At 58.5% G+C, this 27,753-nt stretch overlaps 1 protein-coding gene and 1 long non-coding RNA gene across 4 annotated transcripts in view; one reads left to right on the top strand and one right to left on the bottom strand.

Annotated features, from left to right (window-relative positions):
• The window catches only part of SBK1 (SH3 domain binding kinase 1), a 44,603-nt gene extending 17,092 nt beyond the window's left edge, over window positions 1-27,511 (top strand). The window contains exons 1-4 of one of the 3 annotated variants that reach the window (XM_082714639.1): window positions 6,904-7,034; window positions 24,250-24,482; window positions 25,766-25,968; window positions 26,609-27,511. In XM_082714639.1, coding sequence (XP_082570765.1) covers window positions 24,257-24,482; window positions 25,766-25,968; window positions 26,609-27,442 — 1,263 coding nt within the window. In that variant the 5' untranslated portion in view covers window positions 6,904-7,034; window positions 24,250-24,256 and the 3' untranslated portion in view covers window positions 27,443-27,511. Of the gene's footprint in view, window positions 1-6,903; window positions 7,050-24,249; window positions 24,483-25,765; window positions 25,969-26,608 lie in introns of those variants that run through there. The other 2 variants (XM_082714640.1, XM_082714641.1) reach the window with 2 other exon arrangements.
• On the bottom strand, window positions 3,161-5,833 carry LOC309854529. Its single transcript, XR_014306281.1, has 3 exons — window positions 5,591-5,833; window positions 4,219-4,293; window positions 3,161-3,723 (listed from the first exon to the last, which is right to left on the bottom strand). It is a non-coding gene; the product is annotated as an uncharacterized lncRNA (long non-coding RNA).
• Window positions 27,512-27,753: the final 242 nt, after the last annotated feature.

Below are 27,753 nucleotides of genomic sequence, written 5' to 3'. Positions count from 1 at the left end.
TCATCTTGGTGGCAGGCACGGGTCAGTCTCAACCCTGTCTTCCTGCCCCTCCCCCACTACTGCTTGCCAGCCTCCTCATCGGTGCTCCTCACCCCTGTTATCTGATGCCGCTGCTCTGCTCACATCCACAGCCCTGCCCGTCCCCGCCGCAGCTCCCCTGGATCCTGACAACATCCAGGAGCTGAGCATGGTCCTGGACGCATGGTCTGAACATCTTAGGTGCACATTCTACTCTGTCTCTGAGCGCTCCCCAGTGGGACTTCCTGTTGCCCACCTGGGTAACCCTCGGGCATCGTCTTCCTGGCCCGCTTCTCCGCTCCCCTCCCTGAGATTATCTACCAAATAAACTACTTCCTTTCCAATCACTGTCTCAGGGTCTGTTTCCGGGAAACCCAAACTAAGACATCATGAAATCCAGACCCCTGGGGATCGTGTACTGAACAGCACTTGCTTCCTTCCAAATGCCTAGATTCCTGGGGATAGCTTTGGTGATTAATCGCTGAGGAAGGAGTTAGGACTGAACCAACTCTGGGTAGCTTTGCTGTGTCTGCTCTGAGGATTCCAGAGGCGGCTTCTTGTTCCCCTGCCATAAGCTTGGGGGAGTGGAGAGGACCTATCAGATCCTCACTCCACTTCCCAGACAGAGAAGTAGCCCCAGCCAGCCCGGAAAGAAAGCAGCAGGTCTGAGTGCAGGGAGTCAGGGAGCCCAACTACAGCCCAGTCCTGTGTTTGTCAGAGAATATGAGGGGAGGTCATTCTAGCTAATTCCTGGATCTGGCTTTAGAAAACACAGAATCGCATTCTGCAAAATCTATTTTTTTTTAAGATTTTATTAATTCGTTGAGAGAGAGGGTGATCTAGAGAGAGAGAACATGAGCAGGGGACAGCAGTGGAGGCAGAGGGAGAAGCAGGCTCCCTGCTAAACAGGGAACCCAAGGCGGGGCTCAATCCCAGGATCCTGAGATCATGACCTGAGATGAAGGCAGATGCTTAACTGACTGAGCCACCCAGATGCCCCTCTTTTCTTAATCCCCACCACCACCAGATCCCATTTAAAAAGACTTCCGGGCGCCTGGGTGGCTCAATAGTTAAGCCGCTGCCTTCGGCTCAGGTCATGATCTCAGGGTCCTGGGATCGAGTCCCGCATCAGGCTCTTTGCTCAGCAGGGAGCCTGCTTCCTCCTCTCTCTCTCTCTCTCTGCCTGCCTCTCTGCCTACTTGTGATTTCTCTGTCAAATAAATAAATAAAATCTTTAAAAAAAAAAATAAAAAGACTTCCACTGGAAAGCCTGGGTCCTGAAATCTCAGGGTCCTGAGATCGAGTCCCACATTGGGCTCTCTGCTCAGCGGAGAGTCTGCTTCTCAAACAAATAATCTCTCAACTAGATAAATCTTAAAAAAATAATAAAATAAATAATTTCAAAAAAAATAAGTAAATAAAAAGACTTCCACTGAGTAATTTTAAACTATTTTGAAAATCGTAAGAGAAAAATACAGAGATATAGAAACCTGTGCGTATCCACAGCTAGAACCAACGTTCATATTTTGTTATATTTGTGTCAGATATATATTTTTAAAGATTATTTATTTATTTATTTATTTGACAGACAGAGATCACAAGTAGGCAGAGAGGCAGGGAGAGAGAGAGGAGGAAGCAGGCTCCCTGCTTGAGCAGAGAGCCCGATGCGGGGCTCGATCCCAGGACCCTGAGATCATGACCCAACTGAAAGGCAGAGGCTTTAACACACTGAGCCCCTGTGTCAGATATTTTTTAGAAAGATTTATTTACTCATTTGAGAGAGAGAGAGAGAGAGAGGGCACACACACACACACACACACACACACACACTAGCAGTAGTCGGGGGGAGGGGCAGAGGGGGAGAATCTTCGAGCAGACTCTCCACTGAGCACAGAGCCCAAAGCCCACCTCAGTCCTGGGATCCATAGGATCATGACCTGAGGAGTAACCAAGAGTCAGATGCCCAGTCCACTGAGCCACCCAGGTGCCCCCCAACCCTGTGCCCACTGTTTTTAATGAACGAAAGGAAGGAAGGAAGAAGAAAACGTGACACAGAAAAATGAGTTCCCATTATCTACCCCGACCCCAGGCCCATTTCCTAGATTCCATCTCCAGGAGCAACCACTCTGACCATTTTAGAGCTATCCTCATATCCGTTGGCAAGCTTTCAGCTACGAGGAGAATTGCCTTCAAAGCTGCTCCAAGTACAACTCCGCAGCTCGGCAATGTCATAAAGGAGCAAGGTTCTTTCCTCTCTGCACTGCCATTATACTGTACTTCCATCATCAGTGGCATCCTGCTGGCTACGGTCACAGACTTTGTATTTCGACACGGGAGGTGGAGAGCTCATCAGGACTCTTGCCGGAACACTGTGTTTCTCACTTCAGAATATATGCTCCGAAAAGGTAATGAGGGATTTAAAGATCGTTCACCTCCAGCTGCTGTCCATCCCGGGCTCCCCTCCTGTCTTCCTTCGGATCCATCTTGGGTTCTGGTGGAACTGTTGGTTTTTCGTTATTGGCAATAGCTTGACTTGTGTCTCCCAGGGGCGCTGGAGGCTCTTGTTCCTGGCTGTGAAGGGCTTCCGTAACCTTTGCTCAGAATGTCACCGTGGTCTTCAGCTTCCTAAACCTGATCTGCTCTCTGAACCACTTAGTCGCCGGTGCCACCAGGATCTCTGGCCGTATGGATAAGCGGGTCACCAGGGGCAGTGCCCTGGGCATGATGGCGGCCATGAGGGCAGAGGGCGCTTCCTATACTATCGTAAGGCGGACCAGCAAGCCAGGAATGCCTTCTCTTTGTCATGACAGGGGGGACATGAACAATAAGGAGCATCACAGAACATACACCACACTGGGAAAATCCCCAAATGCCATCATGTTTCCCCAGCGTGGGGACTTCCAAAATGGCGACACGTCAGTTTCAGTCCAGCTAGTAGAGTTACCCAAACTCATGTGGTTTGAAACGAGATGTCTATATCCTAGAGGACAGGGGCTCTGTTTCCGTTCCTTCCCCAGTCCCCAGCAGTAGCGGAAACTTTGCCACATCGGTGAACACATCAGTGATGTAGCCAAAGGGAGGTCCTGGGATGGATTTCTGGCCCCTCAAGCCTCCCTGAGCAGGGAGTGGCCACACACCCCCATCCCCAGGCAGAGGAAACCTAAATGGACACCCTTTGTCTGACGTTTCTTCTGTGCTGTTATGGAAATCCTAGCCAAGTTTGATCTTGGGTTCTACTGCCCAGATCACACCCATATAGATGCTCTCTGAAGGGTGGCATTGCTGTGGATACAAAACTGCGAGCTGGCAGGAGTGGCTTATCCCCAGGTGTCAAGGAAAAGGGAAAGCAGCATAACAAAGAGTTGTTTTAGTTCCTCCCTTCAAATATGTTGTGATGGGTTCATTCCTCCAAGAAGAGGACCAAGGATGGGGTGAGATATTGCAAGCGGGTATCTTACCGGGGAAAATGCTTGGGCAGGGAAACCAGACGGGAGCCAGAGGAGGCTGGGTGAACCATCAGGTTAGAGAGATCCAGTGCTTGGAAGAGGAATCGAAGGAAGGAAGGGGTGATAAGAATGCTAAGAAAGTTTTGATGACGCCAGTGGGAAGTCCTTGATCCCCAGACGCCCAGGAGGGAAGCTCTGTGTCTCTAGGGAACTGGACTCCTTCTTGTCTTCAAGGCACTGAGTCATTGTCTGGGATCAGCTAGAAGAAAACAAAACTCCTGGTCACCATCACCAGTGGATCCCTCCTGTGGATCTCGGGGTTCCACAGTGGGAGCAGGTTCTCCCTGCTACCACTTTGTAAAAGCACTCCCGCCTTCTTCTAGTAACTGAGCAGGGTACTTCTCTCGTAACTTCTAGAAACAGATTAGGGTCAGGGAAGGGAAGTGACTCCTCTTCTTGCCTGCTGGTTCCAAGCACACGGAACCCAAAGTGACCTGGCCACAGCCGCAGCTTAAACTTTAAGGGGACCCTAGATGTGTCCCCGGAGAAGAGTGTGCCCCCTTTGAGGACCGGGACTTCTCACCCTGCAGAGCTTGGAGTGGTAGTGGGGGGCGGGGAAGGAGGGGGGCGCCGAAGGGGGGAGATTTGAATACCCACAGTGCATTTTGGCAAACATTATCTAATTGCATTGTGGGAAATCAAATCCCCAGGCCAGGAATCAGGAAAGGTTTAAGCAGAAGGTGGACTTGATAACCTCGGATCACCATGGCTGGGAGCATTTCCAGGCCAGATTCTGCTCCTGTCCCTCTCTTGGTCTCAGTTTTCTCATCTGTAACAAGAGGAAAACGCCCTCTAAATTCTAATGTTCCGGGACTCACGTACTAGACACAGGAAGACATTTCTTTCTTCTTTCTCCCTCTCTGTCTGCCTCATAACTTAGACCCCCCCATTAGTCTGTTTGGGGCAATAAGGCCTTACTGGGAGAGGTGTAGAACAAGGGTGAAATTGGAAACTCTGGACCATGGGCAGGGCACAGAGTGGGGAGAGAGGAAAAGCAGACAAAGAAAAGAAACCTGGGGAGGGTGCGGATAATTTGAGTGGAGAACAAAGAAGAGGAGAAAGACATTCTGTGCAAAGAAAACCGAGGGTAGAAGGCATGAAAATCTGAGAAAGCACATATTCCAGGAACACTGGCTAAGGCCAAGGCTTAATGGAGCAGAGGGGACCTCATTAGGGAAGTGTAGAGGCCCCCAAGGCTCCGGGGTCTGAACACCAGGATAGGGAAGTTAGATTTCTTGCCCTGGAAGTAACAGGACATCCTTGGCCATATTATGGAGAGAAGCAACCCAACCCACATAGTGCTTTACAGAGCTGATGGTCCTCCAGTACTTGGATTCTAGAACAAAAGCATCGAGACAGAAGCAGGAAGGAGAAAAGCAGGGAACTTAGGCAATACTCTCAGAAGCAGAATTTGCAAAATGATGGCCCATGGTCTAGATTTGGCCCCGAAACACATTTCATTTGGCCCATTCACTATTTCCAAACGTGGGGATTGGTTTTGAATACCAGAACATCGGAAGACGTTATGTCCGAATACGGATTTCCTGCTTCTCTTGGAAGGTCATTTGTCCCTACAGGCCCACGATCTCAGCACTTCCTATCACAGCACTTCCTATCACCGGATACCTGACCCCAGCCCCTAATTTATGCGATCCGTAGATCTTGGAGCCTGTCATCCCTTGTTCTAAAGATCTAGACACAGGGTGGTTGTGAAGAGTATGATGGGTGGAGAAAACAGCCTGAACAAAGGAAGAAACAGGGAAGGTGCAGGATGTGTTGGGGCTTTTTCACTAATGTGTGTCTGGGGCCGCGTGGACGAGTCTGAGAAGGAAGGGAAATAGGGCCTGGGAGCAGGAGCGATCCCTGTCTCAGCGCCACCCTCGTCCTTCTGGGCCCCAAACACCAGCATCAGACAAGGCTGCTTCCTCACACCCCGGTAGTGCCTCTGCACGCCGCTCCCTCCGTTTGGAATCCCCTGACCTCTCTTCTCTCCGGTCAGCACTGTGCCCCTCGGCTGCCTCCCAGATGGGTCGCTGACTGTTCACCCAGGGGGTCCCAAACACGACCTGGACTGGATAGAGCCCCCGAGGCCCCAGTTCACGACCTCTTCCCGGAGTAGACTGGTAGTTTTCCGAAGTCTTGCTCGAAAGAGAACGGATGGATGGATGGGTGGGTGGGCGGACAGACAGGACACACTGACGAATGAATGAGCGCACACACGCGATTGCAGAGCTAGGCTGCTCCCCCCCCACCACCAAACGGACCCATGCTCCGCCCCACAAGAACAGACTGGGACAGTCTGGGGCAGTCTGGTCCCGCAGGGGCCGGGAAGCTGGAGCAGGTGACCCTCTCAGACTCCCCCGAGTCCTCTCTAACCTCGTTCTCGCCCCCCGTGGGCTCTGACCTAGAAAAGACGGGGGGGGGGGGGAGTGGGAAGATGGAGAGGGAATCCACGGGCGCTAGGACCCTGCGCGACCGGAAGGCGGGGTGGGGCGCCGCGCGCAGCTCCTCCTGCGCGGGGAGAATCTGCGCCCCGCGGCGCGCGGCGGGAGGGCGCGGCGGGAGGGCGAGCGCGCGCCGAGGTGAGTGCGCGTGCGCGAGAGCGCGCGCCAAGCGGGGCGGACAAAGGGGCGGGCGGCGGCGCGCGAGCCGGAGGGCGGAGCCGCGGGCCAGGCGGGCAGGTGCGCGCGGGCCAGAGGGCGGAGCCGCGATGCAGCGATGGAGCGCTGCCCGGGCGGGCGCCGGGGCCGGGGCCCGAGCACCGGGCGGATCGCAGGCGGGAGCCGCAGCCAGAGCCCGGACCAGGCCGGGGTCCGGGACCGCAGGGCCGGGCTGCTCGTAGCGGTGGCAGCGGAGCCCCCCAGCGGCTGAGGGGCTACCTCCCAGTTCCTGCCGGTGGCCGGGACTCGGCAAGCCCCCGCAGCCGGGGAGCGCGGGGATCCCCCCCACCACCTCCAGGACCCAGAGACCCCCAAGAAAGCGGGAGACCCCTCCAGATCCAGCAGAAAGCGACTCCCCAGCTGGGGAAAGCGGAGACTTCCTCGGTATTCAGAAGAGAGTGACCTCCCTACGGTACGGCTAAGACTCCCCCTCTTCGATCTGGCCCCCCCAAGACCTAGAACGCAGTGACCCCCCCCCCCCGTCCGGGATTGCTGGGACACCGCCCCCCCCCCCCCGGTCAAGAACCTGGTCGTTACAACTCCACACCTCAAGACACGAAGACCCAGCTCGGAACGCCCCTAGATCAGGGGGTTCCTACACCCCCCAAATTCCGGTCCACAGGAACCCCAAATCTAGGGAACTGAGGACAGCGCGAGAGCTATCCCTCACCAGCAGGAGGCCTCGGGCCCCCCCCCCCAAAGCTCCAGGACTCGGGCGACTGAGCCCCTCGCGGCGCCCTTCGCATCCCAGCCTATGGTTGTGGCGCCCTGAGCCCCCCCGGGCCGGGCGGACGGAAACCGACACGGCGCCCAGGCCCCCCGCCGCGGCGTCCCCGCGGCCCCAGCCCAGGTAAGCCGGGCCCAGGTGAGTGGCCGCCGAGGTCCCTAACCCTGCAGGTGGGGAAGGAAGTCCTGGGTGAACACTGCCCCCTCCCCAGCGTCGCCATGGAGCCGAGGCTGAAGGACGTCTCTTTGTGTCTCGCTCGGAGGAGCCGCCCCCTCCTCCTCTCCCTTCCCCCACCTCACACCCTAGCCCTGGGGTTTGGGCGCTGCCCCCAGGCCCCAGGGGGGAGTAGTGGTAGAGCCCCTCGTGCCATGGAGAGGGAGGGAGGGCAGACGGTGGACAGCCTCCCCCCCACCCTTCCGAAAACTGTGAGCCAGGAGCTGTTGGACTCTGGGTCCTTGGAGTATACATCCCCCCCACCAAGGGCAGGCTGAGTTCCCAAGTGAAGTCCCCCCTGGGAAGGGAAGATTTGGGGATGTCCACAGGTGAGGGGGCCTGTGGCTGTGGCCCTAGGGTGATGGCCGGGGTTTGGGGTGTGTGTCTTTTGTCTGTGAGAGCGCAGGGAAGGGGTGTGTTTGAGATAATGGGTGGGAATCCTGTATTTTCTCCGTGATTCCATTGCCCCCCCCCACCCAGGCCACAAGGAGGGGGTCCCCCAAGTCATACTTTGTATGTTTTGCAGGAGGGGGCAAGCTCTTTCCAAAGTGAGGCAATGGTTTCTGGGGAAGAGAGGTAGTCTGGACGGAGAAGCCATTTCAGGTCAGGGCACCTTTCTGTCCCCATGTGCCCCATGGCCGGCAAGCCCAAGACCTTCCCTTCTCCTGACCTCCGTAATTCCCAGGGCCAAACCTCAGGTTGGATCCGTGTGTCCTGGACAACCAAAGGACCATTCTAGGTCCTTGCTTTAGCTTTCCAGTCTGTACACAGCAGTCACCCAGCCCGGCCCTCAGGGAGGTCCTGCTCCCCAGGCCTCACAGAGGAGAGGCCCAGGGGATGTCATACCCTGAAATTCTGGATCAGAGGTCCTGAGAAAGGTCTGGACCTTGCTGAGGGAACACTCCGGGCCGCTGGGGTTCCCCCAGTCTCTTCTCTCTGAGCCCTGCATAGGCAAGCGGTGATGCTGGGGAAGGCAGGGCTTGGGACAGGTAGCCCCACTGAGAGCTCTTTGTTCATTTATTTACTCAACAAACCTTTAGCTAGTGTCTGTAAGGTGCCAGGCTGTGGACTCAAGGGCTTTTTCCCCCACATCGTCCTGATTCTCTTTCCTGGTCTCTCCAGGTCAGGAGACCCCGGGCTGCTCTCAGGCCACTGGCGGTTGGGCCAGTAGAGGTAGGCCTGGTCCTACTGGTCAGGTCTAGCTGACCAGTCCTGACCCCACACTTGCAACCCCTGTTCATCCTCCTGCTGCAGCCTTGGGGGCCCTGAGCCTGGGTGCCTGACCCCTCTCCTCCCCCATTCTCAATACCAAGTGCCCCTACCACACCGGCCGCTAGCACTGACCCAGGAGAGAGGAGGTGACCAGCAGGAGAAGAGGTTGGGGGTGCTGCGGGCCAGACCTCTGGCAGTCCCTCCTGCAAATTCAAGGACAGTCGAGGCAGGTGCCATCAGCCCAAGCTATAGGGAAGCCAGCTGCTCTGAAGACTGGGTGACCTTGGACAAGCGTGGGGCATCTCCCCGAGATAATGACAGAGAGTGAGCCACTCACTCTGCAGTGTAGAGACAGATCACAGCTGTGCCACGAGGAGCACCCAGGTGTGTCTTCTCCCTCTGTGAAGGAGTTCATTTCCAGCGGAGCCCGGGGTCTGATCACGTGACCCACAGGCAAGGTGTGGAGTGAGAGGCCGAACTGCAGAGATTGGAGTCCCTGTGAGTAGGGAAAACCCTCAGAAGGCCGGAGGGGACAGAGAGTAGACCTCCCCTCCTCCTTAACCTGCAGTGGCTTCCCCTGAATCTGGAATTGAGCACAAGTCCGAGCCGTTTGTGGCATCAGCTGTCACTTCTCAGTCACCATCTTCTACTTCTGGCTCCTCCCCCTGTGTCCTCTGACTCCCTCCCTCCACTGGGACTGGTGCCTCCACTTGAGAGGCCCCACCACAGGATGGCTCAGAAGCAGCTTTCTGCCTCGACCTCCCCATTTGACCTGAACTGGCCTGACCCAGAGTGCAGAGCTGAGTTGGACTGGCTGATGGCTGGCAGCTTGGAGACTGCAGGACGCGTCCTGGGGTGCTGGGAGACGTCGTCTCCGCATCTAGACCCTGGGCCCCAGGAGATGGAGCCAGGTCTGTCCTGTCTACGCCGCAGCAGCTTTGTCCATACTAGAGACCGGCGCTTGGTACGGGACCTGCGGTAAAATACAGCTTCCAGTGTTCTGGTTCTCCAAACAGTGATCCAAACAGTGTTCTTCTCGTGTTTGCATTTGTTGCCCGCGTTGGCAAACAACATACGATTTCATAGACGAGTTCTGATTTTTGGATCCTCTTGAAGAATCAGATGTGGCCTTCCCAGGCCAGAGCCAAAGAGTCACCACGTTCTTTAGGGCACCTGCCCTCCAGCTCACCGGGGGCCTCCCCTGGCCTGCTCACTCCTTTACGGGACCTGCCAGCCCCTCCTGTAGGTATCTGGGCTTTGCAAGCCCAGGGCGGAGACCAGAAAATGTTTGCCCAGAGCGTGACCTCCGTCTGTATGTGTTTTGCACCCGTGGGTGTTCCTTGCCTCCGCCATGGCCAAGTTAGGACCGCACAGAGCAGTGTCCCTCTGGGGCGAAGTGGGAAGGTGAATCCGAATCCCTGAAGCCAGAGCATCCCAGCCTGGCCCCACTTTTACTCTGGGCTCCATCCTGTGACCCCTCATTGTGCTAGAAGGAGGCAACCACCAAAAACTTGTTTTTAATTGTCCCACTTGCTCAGGAGCAAAAGTCCAAGGCCCTAGGCCCAGGCATTGCTGAGGACTCTGGGGGGAGGGCTGCTGCCTGGGCCTCAGTTTACCCATGTGTCCAGAAAGGAACTGGACTTGAGGTTCTCTCACTATAAGCTTCCTCCTTGCTCTAACTTTCTAGGACTGAGTTCAAGCTGCTCTTAAGTTTTGGTCAGGCAGGGTCTGGACCCAGAAGTCACTCAAAATTATTGACATTCCCTAAACATTCACGAAACCAACGGGTGTTGCCAAGCGGCTGGGCTGGGGGCCAGGGGCCAGCACTGGGCCCCAGCCACAGGGCATGGCCCTGGAAGGGACTGTGCCATCTTCCTGGATAAAGATCCGTAGCAGCCCGAGGTCAAGGGAGATAGCAGAGCACCCTGCTGGGGGTCACAGGCTCTGGACTCCGTGGGCTTCCCACTTAGCTGCTGTGTGACCTTGAGTCTGTTACTTACCCTCCATGTGCTTCAGTTTACTTCTGTGGAAAACAAAGATAATACCTACCTCAAGGTCATGGGGGGGGGGGGGTAAGTGAGCTACAGCATTATGAGGGCTTAGGAAAGGGTCTGGCATGTGAAAAGTGCTCTTTTTACAAGGGAACTTGGCAAGTGGATGACTGTGACTTGGTGGTCTCGCCTCTCCGGTTTCCCCATCGCCAGTCCACGGAGCCCACACGGCTTCTGCTGTCCCCAGGAAAGGGGAAGAGAGTGTCTGAGGGCCCGTACTGTGTGGTGCTTAAGAGCGTGAAGCGTGACCCCATCGGGGGTGGGGGTGGGTGGGGTGGGGCTCTAGCCCGAGAAGGCCCTTCCAGAACCTTGTGCTGTGGCTCTCGGGGTGGGATCTAAGGCAGCTCAGCCATCGCTCTGTAGTCTATGCCTCCTGCCCACCTCTGCTTTCTAGGTGAGGAACCTGCTCTGTCTGCTGAGCGAGCTCCCAAGGCTTTCTGCCCCAGGCGGTCGGGCATCAGGACAGAGTCAGGACCAGCATCTCCAACAAATCCTGAGTCTTACCCAAACCACCCACTCCCTCCCCTGCTCCCTGGACCCCCTTTCTGGCCGCAGAAAGCCCAGCAGTAGCCCTGAAGGGTCCAGTCAGAGCCCCTCCTCGCTACCTGCCACCGCTGGGCCACAGTCCAGAGAGAGAACAGGTCCGGATTCCCAACTCAGCCCCCCCTTGGGGAACCGGGGAATATCGGGGTTGGCAGGAAGCGGTGGAACGTTTTCCAATGTCAAGTGCTCTGTGCCGGACCCTGGGGCACTACCTTCTCACTTAGGGCTGAGAACAGCCCTACGTGAACCCAGAGGGAGGAGTCTCACTGCCCGCCTCTGGGAGCCACCAAAGTGGAACTGGCCTGGAACTCCCAGGGTTCAAATCCGCCCTGTACCGTTCCCTGGCTATGTGACCTTGGACAAGGCAGCTGTCCTGTGCCTCAGTTTCTCCTGATGTGCTGTGGGGGTGATAATAGCTCCTTCATTCTCAAGTTAGGGTGAGGACTACAGGAGCCTGTTACAAGGAAAGCCTGTCAGCTGTGCCGCTGCTACTTCAGTGTCTGCTCCGTCACTTCTGCCACACCCTGCGGGGTATGCAAATGAGCTGGTCCCAGAGGGAGGAAGCCACAGTGATTCCCCCACTGCACCAGCTCGCCTTCCCTGCGACTTTAGCCACAGAATGTTCCAACTGCCTCTGCTTGTTGGGATGGCCCTGAGGGACCTCGGTGGGGCTGGACAGGACAGAGCCTCCTCGTCCTCCTGGTCAGGCCCCAGAGAGGCTCTACGAATCCCCACTCCAGGGTAGGTCCCCCGAGTCTGCGCGACCGCTCCCCTCACCCCCCCACCATCATGGGATGGCTTCCCCTTCCCTAGCTAAGGCCACTGCCCTGCAGGGAGATCTTCCCCTCCTGAGAGCTCAGATATCTGCTGGCCCTGACCACCCCCCCCAGCTGTCTCCAGAAGGGGCAGTGAGGCCCCCAGTTAACATATTTTAGTGGCAAAAAGCATGATCTCTAGACCCTGCTGTGTGACTTTGTGCAAGGTGCTTAACCTCTCTGGGCCACAGATCTCTCATCTACAGAAAGGGATGGTGCTTGTACCCACCTTGGAGGGTCACTGTGAGGACTAAGTGAATGAATATTTGTAAAGGGAATGGCGGTGAGTACCCCACTAAAGGTTTGGTGTTCATGTTGGTCCCCGCAAGTCCTGAGCAGAAAGGGAATGGTAGCCCCACTTTTACAGGTAAAAACGTGGAGACTCAGAGGGGAAAGTCTTTACTCGGGCTGCCATATCCGGGATTCAGAGAACATCCTGCCCACTTCTCCACCCTTCAACACAGTTCAAAGGGCAAGGCCAGCCAGAAGTGCCCAACAGGACCTAACCTAGGCTCTGGCTGCAGTTCTGGACATGACCACCTAGCTTTCCTGCTCCCACACCTCTGCTCACATGGGACCGTGACAGGCAAGCACTGCAGCATGGAGGAATCTGCAGTGCAGCCCCCGGAACTTTTGCAGAAGCTTTAAAGTCTTCCTTCTTCCCTTCCTCTTTAGCCACACGCCTGGGGCGGTGGTGGAATTGCTACAGGGGGCTGAACTCCAAGACTCCTAAGGGTGAGCTAGGTCAGGTTTATGCTGTCTCTTCACTTCCCAGAGCTTGGCACACATGTTGGCTTCAGGAAGGGTTTGCTCAGGCCAGGGTTTTGGAGGGCGTGTCACCAAGAGAAAGCCAGGTTCTTGCCGTGGCCTGTGGCCTCCGAGGCCCTGCGCACTGCCCCTCCCTCCTCACTTCTCCTCACACATTCTGCCCCTTGCCCCCAGCCGCTCCTCTGCACCCATGATGGCCCCCTCCGCCACAAAAGCTCCCCCACCACCTTGGGGCCTTTGCTGACCACCACCCGTCCGTGGTCTCGCCCCTCACCCCCAACATTTCCTCACCTCTCCCTGCTCTGTCTTCCTCTCTAGGACTCTGTATTTTCTGACCCACATCTCCTCGCTACCTTCATGATTGCCTCCTAACTAGGCAAGAAGCTGCTTGAGGGCAGGTCCGTTCGCTTGGTTCCGAGAACAGTGCTCAACAGAGATTTACTGAACGGTGTGGGGCCGGACAGATAGCGCTAAGCCGCTTAGTCATGTGACACCAAGCACGTCAGCTAATCTTTCCTTCTCTGTTTCCATTTCCTGAGCTTTAAGGGACATAATAGGAATAATAATAGGTTCTCCAAAGACACTCGTGAGGCTTAAACCAGTCTCCATATATACATAAAGGACTTAGTACTTTACATGGTTCATAAATGTTAACTATTATTAATAACCTTCTAACCTGTACCTTATTATCCCCATTTTACTGATGAGGAATGGAGGCCCACAGAGGGTAAGTGACTTACGCAGGGCTTCGTGGCCAGAAATTCCCCAGGAATGCCTGAATGTGGGCTCCAGCCTCCCGAGCTCGGCTCCAGCCTCATTCCCCACTCTAGGGGCTCAGGAAGGGGTGAGGGCTGGAGCCAGGAAGGGCTCATTTCTTCAGGGAGCCTCTGGCTCACCCAGTTGTCTCTCCAATGGTTGCCACCTGTCCACTGGTGGGTCCCCAGCCGCCACCCCTGGGCCGGTCAGCGAGTGCCAGGCCCCCTCTATGCTCCCGGCCCTCCATTCCTGTTGATCCGCTGGGTGCGGGGCCGCCTACCTCACCCAGGCAGCAAGGCCCCTGCCTCCTCCCACACCGGCAGGGGCTGCCACAGGCACTTGGCCCTCAGGCAGGTGGGGAGGGGTGAGGCCCGGGACCGCTCCTTCCCCCACAGGGTCTGGCTGGAAGGGCCAGAAGAGGCAGAGAGCCCGTTCCAGCTCCGGGCACCAGCTGCAGGCGGATAGCATCACAGGCTATTAATAACCACCAAGGATGTGCCCCAGGGAAAGGGCAGACTGCGCCAGCTGGAGGGGAGGCCGAGGCAGAGCCTCGCAGCAAGGGGAACCCCAGGCTGCCCCTAGCGAGGAGGGCAGTGGCAAGGAGGTTGTCGCAGTTTCGGCTGCTCGATCTTGCTCTGTCTTCCCACCTGATGGTCTCCGAAGTCCCTTCTGGAAACGTGGGAGCCGGGTCAGATGGTCTCCGAAGTCCCTTCCGGCTAGCGCAGATTCGGGGGGTGAGATTCAACCGAGCCCAGACAGCCCCCATGTCCAGGGTAGAAAACCAAGCTTCAGGCAGACAGTGCTGAGTCGCAGCGAATCCACGACAGGTCGACCCATGGTCCCAGACCCCTCTGTCCGGCCAGTGCCGGTTTCATGCTCACGGAGGCCCAGTGCCGGTGTCATGCTCACGGAGGCCGACCCCATTAGACGGACCTTGTCAGCCCCCTTTCACCGGACCTTGTCAGCCCCCTTTCACCGACGGGCAACCTGAGGCTCAGACAAGCGGCACAGCCTGTCCAAGGTCACACAGCAAGAGGGGTGGAGCTGGGATTTGTACCAAGACAGGAAGCAAGGAAGTGATGGCAGAATACTCTTCTCCTCCTATTGAACGGGATGCGGGATGTTTGCTGGAGTCTCTATTCATGTTGAAGGACCAAGGGGAGGGAGAGGCCTTACCTGGAGCCGCTTGAGGGCTCCCTGGGGCCCTGCCCCCCCCGCGATGTTGCATGTAAAAGTGTGCATGGGTGACTGGGGACTTTTCACATAGCCTTCTGTGACCCGTGAAGAGTTAAGAACCACTAAATAGTTCATTGGATAGACGGAAACTGAAGAGAAGGGGAGGCAGGGGGCTGTCAGGAGCTCCCTGGGACCAGCAGCAGGGGCCAGGGCTCCGCCAAACCCCTCACGGCCTTCCTGGGGCCAGAGGGCCAGGCTCTGGGGGCCCCGACTCCCTGGCAGCAGATAGGAGAACCACCATGTGAACACATTTCTGCACTGGGGTAAACAAGTGAGGGTCAGGGACCCGCTCTGGGGAAGACGGCAAGCAGCAGAGAGCCGGACTGGGACCCTCACCTTAGGGACATAAAGAGGGCTCTGCTCAAGGCGGGACGTCACGGACCTCCCAGGGGCCCCCACCTTCCTGAGCATGGGCTGGCCCACTGTGGGGACCCAGGGCAACCAAGCTGGGCCATTCCTCCTCTGGCCTTTAGAAGGGGATCCCAGCCCTGGGCTGTGGAGCCTGGGTGGATGGGGGTGACTTCCCCTTGGCTTCGTCTGGACCATCAGCCACACCTAACTTTTACTGCCTAGACCTCAAAGGATCTTCCCTAGTGAAAAGTTTCATTCCTGCCCTGCCTTCGTCCACTCAGTCCCACTCCTCTCCCCAGAGACTGGTTCATGCATCCATTCATTCACCAAATAGTGATGAAGTCGCTGTGATGGGCAGGCACTGTCCTAGCTGCTGGGGGATCCGCAGGAAGCAAAACCAGCATCCCTGCCCTCCTAGCGCTGAAGTTCTAGTGGCGAAGAGAGAGGGTCACGGTAGATCTCACCGGGCAGTAGATTATATAATACGTTAGGAGGATACCATTTACTCGGGGACACTAGAGCAAGATCAGGGGAGTGCGGTAGAGGAACCCTAGTTGAGAAGGTGTCGTTTGAGCAGAACTTGGAGGAAAGGAGCCATGTGGCCATCTAAGAGCAGAGAGAACAACCCCCAGGCCAGGAGCTGGCATGTTTGGGGGACAGCAGGGAGGGCTGCGTGTCTGGAGCAGGGGAGGGAGGAGACAGTTCAGAGGGGTAAACTGAGGGCTCCTGTGAGGACTTTGGAATGAAATGGGAGCTGATGGTGGGTGCTGAGCTGGGGCAGTGTGCCTCGAGTGGGCTGTGGTGGGTGGGGGGTGCTAGGTAGGAAGTTACCACTGTACCCGTGGGACCGGGAGGGCTCAGACCAGCGGGAGTGAGGGCTGAGAAGGTCCAGTACCTTTATTAATGTCTGTTGTGGATTCCGGAGGAGCTCCTTCATGCAAATACTTGCATGGGAGAAACCTATTCTTATTCCCCTGCCCCTCCCTCCCATTTCAAAGTAGGATACTAAAGCAAGTGAGACAGAGGCCCAGAGAGGGCGAGGGAGCTGGGGGCGGCCGGGGGCAGCCGCTGTGCCCCACCGAGAAGCCACTGTCTCCTACAGGGCTGGGGGAGGGCCAGTGGCACGGCCCTCTGGGGGACACCGAACGTTCTATAGAAATTCGGAACTCATTCACTGTTTAAGCTGGCCACCCGTTTCCAGAGCTGAGCATAGAGACACATCCGCATGCTACAAAATGACTTAGGTACAAGGCAGCTCTTGTTTAAAGTAGCAAAAAGTTGGACATGACCCAGTAGGGGTTTGGTTCAATAAATGGCAGTGTATGCGGCCCTACCTTTCCAGCGGCCCCAGGGAGGGGGGCCTGGGTTCCAGTTCTGCAGTGGCCCCTCTCTCGGCCCATGCCGGCCTCCCTCCTCCGGCCTCTCCGAGCCTTGCACAGTTGTGCCGGCTGCCTGGGTGCTGTCCTCGCCTGTGGTGCTGAAGATGGTGGGGGCAGAGGCCAAGAGTAGAGAAGAGTTGAGGAGGGAAGTTTGGGGTTCAGTCCTTGTCTCTGCCCTTTCCTGGCTGAGTGGCCTGGAGCAGGCTGCTGAACCCCTCTAGGCCTCTGCGTCCTTCTCTGTTACACAGGCGTGCCGTGAAGATGACAGCCCCAATGTGAAGCATTGGCATGTCGAGAAAATGAGTGGTGACTGACACGATACCAATCTAGGAACAATGACACGGAGTGGCCGGGCTTTTGGACACTGGAGTGATCATGCCTGGGTTTGAATCCCAGCTCTGCCATTTATGGGATGATCTTGGTCAAGGGACATGACTGCTCTGGGCCTCCGTTTCCTCATCTGTAAGTTGGGGCAAATAACAGGCCCCATGTCACAGGGTGTTGCAAGGCTTAGATAAGTTAATTTCTCTGAGGCCCTTGGCGCACCTCGGGGATCCTCAGTGTTAGCCGTTCTGTCACTTCCCTCTCTCACAGCACCTGTGGCCTCTCGGTCCCCACCAGTGGCACTCCCAGCCACGCCCCCCTGGGCTGTGAGAGGCGGAGCACGCCCCACTGTGCAGAGGCCCTGGCCTGCAGCCCAGCCCAGCCACTGGCTTTCTGAGGGCAAATGGTACCTCACACAAGCCCCTGGGAAATTAACCGTGTGCCTGCGGGGGACTGTTCCAGAGAACCAAGACAGAAAAAGTTGCAACTCACCGAACACGTAAAGAATTATTTACCCAGCGTTTGTCACACCCTGGCTAAGCCCTACCAAGGTGATCAAGGCATGAGGGTTGCTTTCGAGCACCTCTTGAGTTTCTGCTGGATTGTCAGTCCCCTTCAAAGCCCGTCTGCGTGTCACTTCCTCCAGGAAGCCCGACGGTCCCCTCCGTCTCGTCCTCCTGGGAAATGCCGGAGCCCTGACGTGGCATTTCTGGCCTCCTGGTTATCTGAGTCCTCGTTTTGCCTGCCTTCCTAGTTCGTAGGTTCGTATCTTCTACCTGATGCATTGCTCTAACCCCCTCGCCCCATGCCAGCACCCGGCACAGTGCCCAGGCCTGAACAGACATACTTCTCTGGAATCCTTAGGTTGCAAGTTACATAAACTCAACTTAGAGTGGCTTAAGCCAAAAAGGAAGACGTATCGATGCATGAAACGAACGGTCAGGAATATAATTGCTTTCAGTCCTGCCGGGATCCAGGTGCCCAGAGTTCCCAGAAATCCCTCCACCTTACAACTCTGCTTTTCTCCTCTGAGGCTTCGCTCTCCGCCAGGCTCCCCTTGCACCGTGGCCAAGCCGGCCCCCGGCAGCTCCAGACTTTGCCTCCAGCATTGCACCCCAGGGACTGGGAGGCATCTCTTTCCTGATGGCTGAAGCCCAAGTCCTAGTTCTAGATCCCAGGGCGTCAGCTTTGGTCACAGGTCTCTGAACCTGCTGGCCAGCCCGGCTGCATCCGGCCTGCCCCGAAGCCTGGGTGGAGACGGTTCTCCTGAGCCGTGTGGCCGGAGAGAGGGGCCATTCCCTGAAGAAAGGGAAGTTCATGCTGAGCAGGAAAAAGCACCACAGGCTGAATGCCTGAGCAAGGCAAGGCGTGGGTCAGATGTGGTCTTAAGACATGGATAAGGAGGCCTTAGAGGGAGAAGCTTGGAGGCAGGAAAGGGGGCTGAGGGTATCTGAAGCCGGCTTAGCCGAGTAGGCTGGGAGCATCACGATCCAGCCCCTCACTCTCCACAGAAGCAAAGTGGAGCAGCCCCCCCCCCCGTCCCCACTCAGTACCTGAAACGATGCTTTTGTTTTATGGCTGCTTTGGTGACACGGCATTTCATAAGATGAACCCAGAGCAGTGACCCAGCAAGCACCATCATCTGTTCGATGCACTCCTTCCAGGCCAGGGCTTGGTTAGAGCTAGTCTTGGGGTTTGCCTGCACTAAGGGCACAGCATGGGTGCGGTGACCTGAGGAAGGGGACCTGCGCATGGGGACAGAGAATCTTAGACTTCCAGAATGAGAGTAAGAAAGGCCTGGCTGATGTCACTTGGTCCAGCCTCAACCCCCCACTGCTGATTGCCCAACAGAGGGACATCTAGGTCTCTGCTTTTCTACCCCCAGCAGCTGAGAACGCATTTCCTCCTTGTCATGACACGAGAACTGTCTCATTGTGCTGCTCTCTGCTTGGGTTTACCTTTAGGAGCCTCCGAGGACACTGTGCATACGAGCATGGGACCTGACGCCTGACAGCCTGAGTTCAGATCCAGACTGGTTAGCCCATCAGTTCCTCTGTACCCCTTTCTGTAAGATGGGGTCATCAGAGTAGCACCTACCGCCCGGACTTGTGCTTGTTAAATCATTTAATCCATCATGGTTAGCCCAGCACTTGGCATATGGAAACATTCAATAAGTATTTGCCAGTGTTCTTATTCTCCCATGAGACAGGATAAGAGCAGGCTCCCCATCTTTACAGACTGGTCACCCCCTCCAGGCAGTTGGACACACAGAGGTTCAAATCCTAGCTCTCTGGCCTCCTGGCTACATAATCCTTGGATTAGACTAGTGCTAGCTGCTGTAACAAAGAAACCCCTCTACTCAGGAGCCCTAACCCAACGGTCATTTACTTCCGGGTTCCATAAGATGTAGAGTGGGCAACCTTCATCGGCAAGAGACTACCCACAGCCAGGCACCCAGGCTGCTCCTAGCTCCTAGCTCCACTCTCTTTGTTTGTTTGTTTGTTTGTTTGTTTAAGATTTATTTATTTCTTTGAGAGAGACTGAGCAGGGGGAGTGGCAGAAAGAGGGAGAAGCAGGCTCGCGGCTGAGCAGGGAGCCAGTTTGGGGCTCAGTCCCAGGACTCTGGGATCATGATCTGAGCTGAAGGCCCAGGCTTAACTCACTGAGCCACCCTGGCGCCCCTCCACTGTCTCTTTAGGACCCAGAGGCCTCTGTATCAGGCCCGCTTGTGGGAGGAGAGAAAAGAGAGAAACCCCGCCCACTCTGAAGAGGCCCCGCCCATCCGTGACTGCCATCATTTCTGCTCCCATTCTAGGGGGAAGCTGGTCACGTGGCCACACCTGGCTGCCAGGCGGGCGTGGGGGGTGGGGAATAGACCTCCCTGCTCCTGCAACAGCTCTGCCTTATAAAAGAGGAAACACAAAGTTCTGATGGACAGTTGGCTATCTTTGCCAGAAGCATAGTAAATCGCCAACCTCCTGGGTCTCTGTGCTTCATCTATAAAGTAGAAAGCACCACTTGATCGTGGCAATGGACATTTACTAAAATCCTGGAATTGTGCCTACTATGGGTACATTTCATGGTGTGTACTAGGTTAAGCTGTTTGTTTAAAAAACGGGAGACATCTTGGCCTTCTTGGGATACTTACAAGGACTCAACGAGTGAAATTTTGCCAGCCTGGCACTGTGTGTGTGTGTGTGTTATGGAAGGGAGGTACCAATGCATTGGGTGGTTATGCATATAAGAGAGACACCCTGCTCAAGCCACGTGCCAACAGGAAGTGGTAGATGGTTGGGTCTTGCTTCTTGCTTGGGAAGTCCTCCCAGCATGTGGCGGAAGACCCAGCCCACAGGGCCACAGCCACAAGTGCTGAGGGGAAGGCCAGGTGACACCCACCCCCTTCAGCAACAGAGGGGAAACCGAGGGCCTTCCTCGGGGCCAGTGAGGACACACACTCGAGGTGCAAGGCATGGGGGGGTCCCCCGGAACAACAAGGTCATCTTGAGTGTGGACCATGGACCATAGTGTCAACCACACAGGATGAGGGGAGGGAAAGCAGTCAGGGGCCTCCACCAGCTGCTGCTGGAAAGGTCACAGTTACCCAAGTCCACAGCCACTCCTTCAAGGCGGATGAAAGTAAAATGTTTTAGATCAAGTTCCCGCTGGTACGTGCCCTCAAGCCCTCGGCAAGCAACAATGTCTTACTTTCCTCTCTGGCCTCAAGTCCCTGCCTGGAAAGAAGTTGCTCTGTCTTCCCCGTTGTGGGGATTAAGTGAGTTAATACGACACGGGAAGGGCCTGGACAGTGCCCGACACCCAGTCGGCTCTCCGCAGGCGTTCGGTGGATGCACAGGCAGCTTCAGCTCAGGCTTTGCTCTCTCCTGAGCCTCAGTTTCCCCACTTGGATACCCAGGGATCCGGATGGGACGTTCCCCCAACATTCTGGCTTGGGAAAACTGTGGTTAAGAGCGCCAACTTTGGAACCAAAGCCTTCTGACCTTGGGCGGGCTGTATGGGGCGCTCTGCCTCCTTCTCTTTCTCCCAAAATAGGGGTCATGAGAACACCTACCCACTAAATGGTGAACACGAGCCCATCCTCAGAGCAGGGCCCTACTTCAGGGTTAACTGCTGCTGTTGTCACAGATGGGATTCTCCCTGCCGTAAAGGTGTGGTCCCCGAGGCCCAGACAAGGGACTTGCTCAAGGTCACCACTCAAAAGCGGCGCGTAGCAGGATCAAGGGCAAGCCTGCTGAGCCCCGAGGCCTGTGCTGTTTCTGTCACTCCCCACTGTGCCTCTTAAGTCACATGCGTGGTAACTGGGTCAGAGGCAGTGTGTACCTGGGCCGTGACGCAGCGGCAGGGACGGCTGTGTGGATCAGTTCTTTGTCGTCCGCTGACGCCTCGCAGAGAACAGGCCTGAACGGAGAGGGCGGTTGTGAAGGAGAGAGGGTCAGTGGTGAAGACCCCCAGTGCCGGGCCCTAGGAACTGAGGGAAGGGATGAGGGCAAGTTGGGTCAGAGGTAGCCCCTTCCCCCGGAGACCTCTTGGCTTGTTGACGGGGACAGACAGGGGACAACGCTGAGATCACCCCAAGACATTTCAGCAGGAACTCTCAGAGAGAGACAGACAGACCTGTGTGAATCCTGGGGCTCAGCAAAGGCAGGAATCGGCACCTGGGGCAGCAGGGAAGGCTTCCTGGAGGAGTGGGACCTGGGGACCGAGATCCAGAAGATTGCAGGTGGGTCAGCGGGAGGTCAAGGCGAGCAGCAGGACTGGCAGAGGAGAGGAGAGAGCAGCAGCGCAGGGTGGTGGTCAAACCGCGGGCTGGACCTGGATCGCAGGGGGCAAATGTGGGACCCAAACCCACCCCTGACGCAGGCTGGTGCCTACACAGTGCAGCTCTGAAGCCAAAGCAGCAGCAGAGCGAGCCACGCTCTCTTGGGGTGGGGCGAGAGGTAAGAAGAGCTTCTAGCGACTTGCAGAGGCCAGGCAGTCTCCCAGAGAACGCAGCAACAACCCCAAATGACGGACAGGGCCACAGCCCGAGGTGGGAGCATCGCACACGTGTGTGTGCATGTGCGTGCACGCCCGTGGCCAGCCCCGCGCCGCGGCCCTCGGGGAGGCCACACACCACGTCCAGGAGAAGTAGGTCAGCAGAGCAGCCCAGCAGTTTCTCCCCAGTGGGCAGGGAGAAGAGTTCAAGGCCCAGAGGGTGTGGACTCCTCGGAACCCCGGAGGGAGAGGCCTGCACTCTCCCCAGAAAGGGCCATCCCTGTCCCGGTCACATCAAAGCAGATCGCCTGCATTCCCTGGCTCAGAATTCTCCCCACCCGGGGAGCGGGAAGCCTGTGGGCATTCTGCAGAGGTTGGGACGGGTGACCCCTAACAGCACGGAAAGCAAGGAAAGACCATCATGGGCAGAGGCTGCCACTTTCGCCTAGTGGATGGCTGCAGTGAGAGGAACCCAGTACTGTCCGGTTAGAGCGGGGACTGCGCTGAGCCTTGGTGACAGGTGCCGCAGCCCGGTCGGGGGGTGGAGGTCAGGGCAGCAGGACCCCGCGTCTGTGGGCCTGGCACCATCCCTCCCTCTGCTGGGGGGGGGCGGGGGCGTCTAGGAAATGAGCCAGTCCAGGCTACAGACGCGCCCCGCGGAGGGCATTCGCGTGGCGTTTCCGACAGACTCCTGGCATATATTCAGACCGAAAGAATTCGGAAAGGCAAGGCAGTGGCTGTGGCGGGGGAAGGTGCTGTAGAACAGGGTTTGCTCTTGAACGGAGGGGAAGGGGGCTGAGTCGGGGGGAGCAGGATCCTGAGGCAGCAGAAGGGGCAGGAGCCAAATCAGAGGCGGGGAGGAGGGCCCTCGGCTCCCCCAGCCAGCGGGAGGCCGTGCAGATGGAGCTCCGCTTGCGGCTGGGTGGGAGGCCAGGAAGTTCCCTCCTGATGTTCCTCCTCTCCGTGTGAAGTGGGAGGCTGGGTCGTGCCAAGAGGGAAGGGGAAGGCAGAGGAGGAGAGCGGAGGGTTTGGGCCTGGAGGGGAGCCGCTGGGCCGGGGTGAGCACGCCCTGCTCACAGCCTCCTCAGGCCAGCCAGAAGGAACACAGATCCCACCACTGAGAGAGCACAGGCGCCTGGCACTCACAGAGGGCTCACTGGGTACCGGGCACCCAGAGGTCCCCGGCCAAGTCTTTTAATAAGTCACAAGCCCATAGGGAGAAGGCACTCTTCTTTCCTTTTTATAGATGGAAAGCTAAGGCAGGGAAAGATGAAGGTGCTTGCCCAAGGCCATGCAGCCAGCAGGTGACAGAGCCGCATCCAACGCCAGGCCAGCTGGCTCAGAGTCTGCCTGCTCTCCGAGAGCCCGGGGCTGGCTCGCAGGGGTGGGGGCTGGGGGAGTGCTGGCTGAGTCACCTGGGATTGGAGGTAGGAGGGAGTGAGGTGAGGGCAGAGGCTTCCGGAGGACTCCTCACGGGCCTCTCCTGCCCTACACGCACAGACACGAGCGCACCTGCTCTGGGAGCCCGGCTCCCCGGCCCAACCCCCCCACCCCCACCGACAGACAAGAAATGCAGGCCCAGATGGGCACTTGCAGTCATGCCAGCCCTGGACTCTTCCCCCCAGCAGCTCTCTGCCCCCCAACACCATCTGGGGACAAGTCAGTACCTCTGACGGGTGGGTGCGGTGTGCATGGATCCCAAAGGGGTCAGTCAGGCTGTGGATGGGGAGGGCTGGGGCTTGGCGGGACGGGCGCTCTGCCTTGTGTCTGGGACTGGGGTGGGGTGGGACAGGGTGGGGCCCTGGGGTTACGCCTGTAGCTGTGTGGACAGGAGCAGGGGGGGTGTTGTCTGTGGCAGGGCAGGGGGGGAAGGCCGCCACAGGTGTAGCCCTATCAACACCGTTCTCCCAGAGTTGTCTGAAGAACTAGATACTGTGAGCTTGCCCTCGGACCTCACCTTCCCCACCCCCTGCCTTCTGTTCTCAAAAGCCTAGATCACCTTTTATAAGCATATATAATTCATGGGGTATTGTCACCCCTCTTGGAACGTAAGTCCCATGAGGGTGGGATTCTCTTTTTATATCTATAAAAGATTTTATTTATTCATTTTAGAGAGAGAGAGAGAGAGAGAGAGAGTGTGCGCACATACAGGGTGGGGAGGGGCAGAGGGAGAAGCAGACTCCCCGCTGAGCAGGGGGCCTGACCGGGGCTGGGGGAGGGCTCCATCCCAGGACCCAGAGATCAACCAGAGCCAAAGGCAGACGCTGAGCCGACTGCGCCACCCGGGCACCCTGAGGGCGGAATCCTTACCTATTTGTGTAGTGTGGTGTCCCCACGGCTCTGAACAGCAAGCCCCTGGGGAGCAGCAGGTGCAGATCAAGATCTACGAATAAGAGCACCCGTGTGAACTTGGTATATGGAGGGTCTTTGTGTGACATAAACACCTGATGCCATGTCTGAATGACAGCCCGAGACAGGCCAGTGGTACCAAGTGGGGACTGTGGGTGTCTCCCCCAGAGTGCTGGCTCAGGTCTGGCCTGAAGCTTTGGGGGAAAAGGAATGCAGCAGAGGTGCCTGTCGCCCCCTTGTGGTCATTTTGAGCCTGGCAGCTGGGGACCCTAGGTACTGGGGAAGAAGGTGGGTGGACCAGGGGGCCCCCGCTTGACATCACATTTCATGCCACCTCCCCCCGTAACAGGGAGAAGATGAGCGTGGGCTGCCCAGAGCCCGAACCACCCCGCTCCCTGCCCTGCTGTGGGCCAGGGACTGCCCCTGGGCTGGGTGCAGGCGTGCCCCTCCTCACTGAAGACATGCAGGCCCTGACCCTCCGCACACTGGCCGCCAGTGATGTGACCAAGCACTACGAACTTGTCCGGGAGCTAGGCAAGGGCACCTACGGGAAGGTCGACCTCGTGGCCTACAAGGGCACAGGTGAGTATCTGCCGGGTGGCCGGCTTTGAAGCCCGGGCTGGGGACTTGTCTGGGGCTCTCGGTGCTCTCTTCAGGAGCCAGGAGGTCAGCAGGGAGACTGGTCCCGGCGGAGAGACGTAGCCTGAGCAGCCCAGAGAGACCTGAGAGGGGGTACAGGGCCCAGGCTGGAGGGTGGGGTGCTTGGGGACAGCTGAGGGGCTGACCTGGGGACATCTGGAGCTCAGGAGAGAAGTCAGGGCTGACCCCAGGGAGGCAGACAGAGCTGAGAGTGGGTCCTTGGAAACAGGAGGCGTGGGAGATGCCTCTGGGAGGTCATAGGCCATGTCCGTTTCTCGGATGAAGACATTGAGACCTGGCGATCCAGTCACTCAGCTGAGGTCATACAGCTAGAGACGCTTTGAGCCAGGACGAGACCCATCTCCAGAAACTTCTCACTCAGGAGCACGATGCCTTCCCCACACCAGACGCTCACAGCGGCACTCACAACCAGTTCCCACAGCTGCACACACTGGGGGTGGGGGGCTCTGTGCCAGCTGACAGCAGCTGGGGGAACTCTGGACATGGGGTTCCCTGAACTTTGCCCCTTGCTCTCTGTGTGACCTTGGACATGTGGCTTAACCTCTTTGTGCCTAGGTTCCTCCTCTGTAAAATAGGGTAGCACTTAGGCTTGCCCACCTCCTAGGGTCATTAGGAGGAGCGGTTTGTGAATGGTGAGTGCAGGGGGAGGGCCTGCGATTCATGTGTGCTCTGTGGACATGTGTGCCACACACAGTTTTGCACCCCCACGGGGTACAGATGGCCGCCCAAGAACAAAGGTGAGGACACAGGCCTTGCAGGCACTCACCTTTCCCTGCCGAATTCCTTTTTATCATCCAGTTAGCAAACATTCATTGAGCAGCTGTGATGCACCACAGGGTCGTAGACACCAGGGAGAGAGCAACGAACAAGACCGAGATTCAGGAGGGTATGTCCGGGGGCGTGGGGCGGGGGGATCCACCAGATGAAAGAAGCGTGTTGAATGTCAGACAGAAAAGGAGAGCGTGGAGGAAGGAGCAGGCGGTCCTCACAGAGCTACGGGCTGCGGCAGGAGACCCAGGCTGACCCCTGAGTCACTGCATGGCCTCCGGCAGGTCCTTTCCCCTCCCGGGGCCTCAGTTTCCTACCAGTAGGATGAGGACAGACCCACACGGCCTCCAGGCGGGGGTAGGCGGACACAGGCAGGCCTAGGGGCACTGGGCGCAGGAACTCAGGGACCTTCACTGCTGTGGCTGCCTCCCCGTCAGGCACGAAAATGGCGCTGAAGTTTGTGAACAAGAGCAAGACGAAGCTGAAGAACTTCCTGCGGGAGGTGAGCATCACCAACAGCCTCTCCTCCAGCCCCTTCATCATCAAGGTCTTTGATGTGGTTTTTGAGACAGAGGACTGCTATGTCTTCGCCCAAGAGTACGCGCCCGCGGGGGACCTGTTCGACATCATCCCTCCTCAGGTACTTGGTGTGGTAGCCCAGGGATGGGAGAGGGCCTGCCCGCCCCGGGGAGCTGACGGAGCCAGGCACTCCCAGGGCAATGGCAGGGGGACAGGATGAAGTCCAGCACCTATCTGGGGATGGCGGGGACACAAGAGGGGAGCCGAGACAGCGGGGCCACCAGTGGCTTCCCAGAGGAGGCGCCCTGGAGTGGGGGGAGGGTGCCAGGAGGACTGTGCGTTTGGTGGGGGTCGGGGTGAGTCTGTGCCCGAGCCCAGGGGGGCGAGTGGCAAGGCCTGTCAGAGCCTTGACCCTATAAGGGAAGCGGCAAGCGGCGGCGCAGTGGCAGCGGACAGGGCTTGGTGAGACTGCGGGAGACGGCGCTCAGGACCCTCCGCTGGGGGCAGGGACCAGGGAAGAGGGTGCGGGGTGACAAAGAGGGGACCAGGGAGGGAACAGGCGTACGGCCCGCCCCCGGCCCCCGCAGGATGGGCAGTGGCAGCCGCGGGCACTGACCGGCTGGAGGAGACAGCCAGGGACCGGAGGGGGGGTCGGGGGCCGCCGCGGGGTGCAGCTGGGGCAGCCGTCCCCGTCCCCCCCCTCCCCCGGAGCGCGGCTCCCCGCTCCAACGCAGTCCCCCAACCGCACTCCGGGCCGGCAGGTGGGGCTCCCCGAGGACACGGTGAAGCGCTGCGTGCAGCAGCTGGGCCTGGCCCTGGACTTCATGCACGGGCGGCAGCTGGTGCACCGCGACATCAAGCCCGAGAACGTGCTGCTGTTCGACCGCGAGTGCCGCCGCGTGAAGCTGGCCGACTTCGGCATGACGCGCCGCGTGGGCTGCCGCGTGAAGCGGGTCAGCGGCACCATCCCCTACACGGCGCCCGAGGTGTGCCAGGCGGGCCGCGCCGACGGCTTCGCGGTGGACACGGGCGTGGACGTGTGGGCCTTCGGCGTGCTCATCTTCTGCGTGCTCACCGGCAACTTCCCGTGGGAGGCGGCGTCGGGCGCGGACGCCTTCTTCGAGGAGTTCGTGCGCTGGCAGCGGGGCCGCCTGCCGGGGCTGCCGTCGCAGTGGCGCCGCTTCACCGAGCCCGCGCTGCGCATGTTCCAGCGCCTGCTGGCCCTGGAGCCCGAGCGCCGCGGCCCGGCCAAGGAGGTCTTCCGCTTCCTCAAGCACGAGCTCACGTCCGAGCTGCGGCGCCGGCCCTCGCACCGCGCGCGCAAGCCCCCCGGGGACCGGCCGCCCGCCGCCGGGCCGCTGCGCCTCGAGGCGCCCGGGCCGCTCAAGCGGACGGTGCTGACCGAGAGCGGCAGCGGCTCCCGGCCCGCGCCCCCCGCCGTCGGGCCCGCGCCCGCGCCCGTGCCGGTGCCCGTGCCCGTGCCCGTGCCCGAGGCCGGCCTGGCGCCCCCGGGGCCCCCCGGCAGGACCGACGGCCGCGCGGACAAGAGCAAGGGGCAGGTGGTGCTGGCCACGGCCATCGAGATCTGCGTCTGAGCCGCCTCCGCCGCCCTCGGGGCCGCGCGCCCTGCTCGCCCTGGGCCGGGCCGCCGGCGAACCCCACCGCCCCCCCCCTTCCGCGGCGGCGGGACGGAGGAGCGCCGGGCAGGGCGGGGCGGCGGGCCCGGGCGTCCGTGCGGGGCCGGTGCGGACTCAGCCACCGAAAGACCTCTTGCCCCGCCTGTGGGGCGGGGGCTTGGCCCTCGGGAGCCGAGCCCCGCAGACCCGCGGATTCAGAGGCCCCCCTCCTCCCCGACACCCGGAGCAAGGGAGCTTGCGGGCAGACTCCCCCCCCCCCCATACACACA

Source organism: Mustela nivalis (genome assembly GCF_964662115.1).
Source record: "Mustela nivalis genome assembly, chromosome: 19".
Taxonomy (NCBI): domain Eukaryota; kingdom Metazoa; phylum Chordata; class Mammalia; order Carnivora; family Mustelidae; genus Mustela; species Mustela nivalis.
This window is presented reverse-complemented; position numbering and strand designations above follow the sequence as displayed.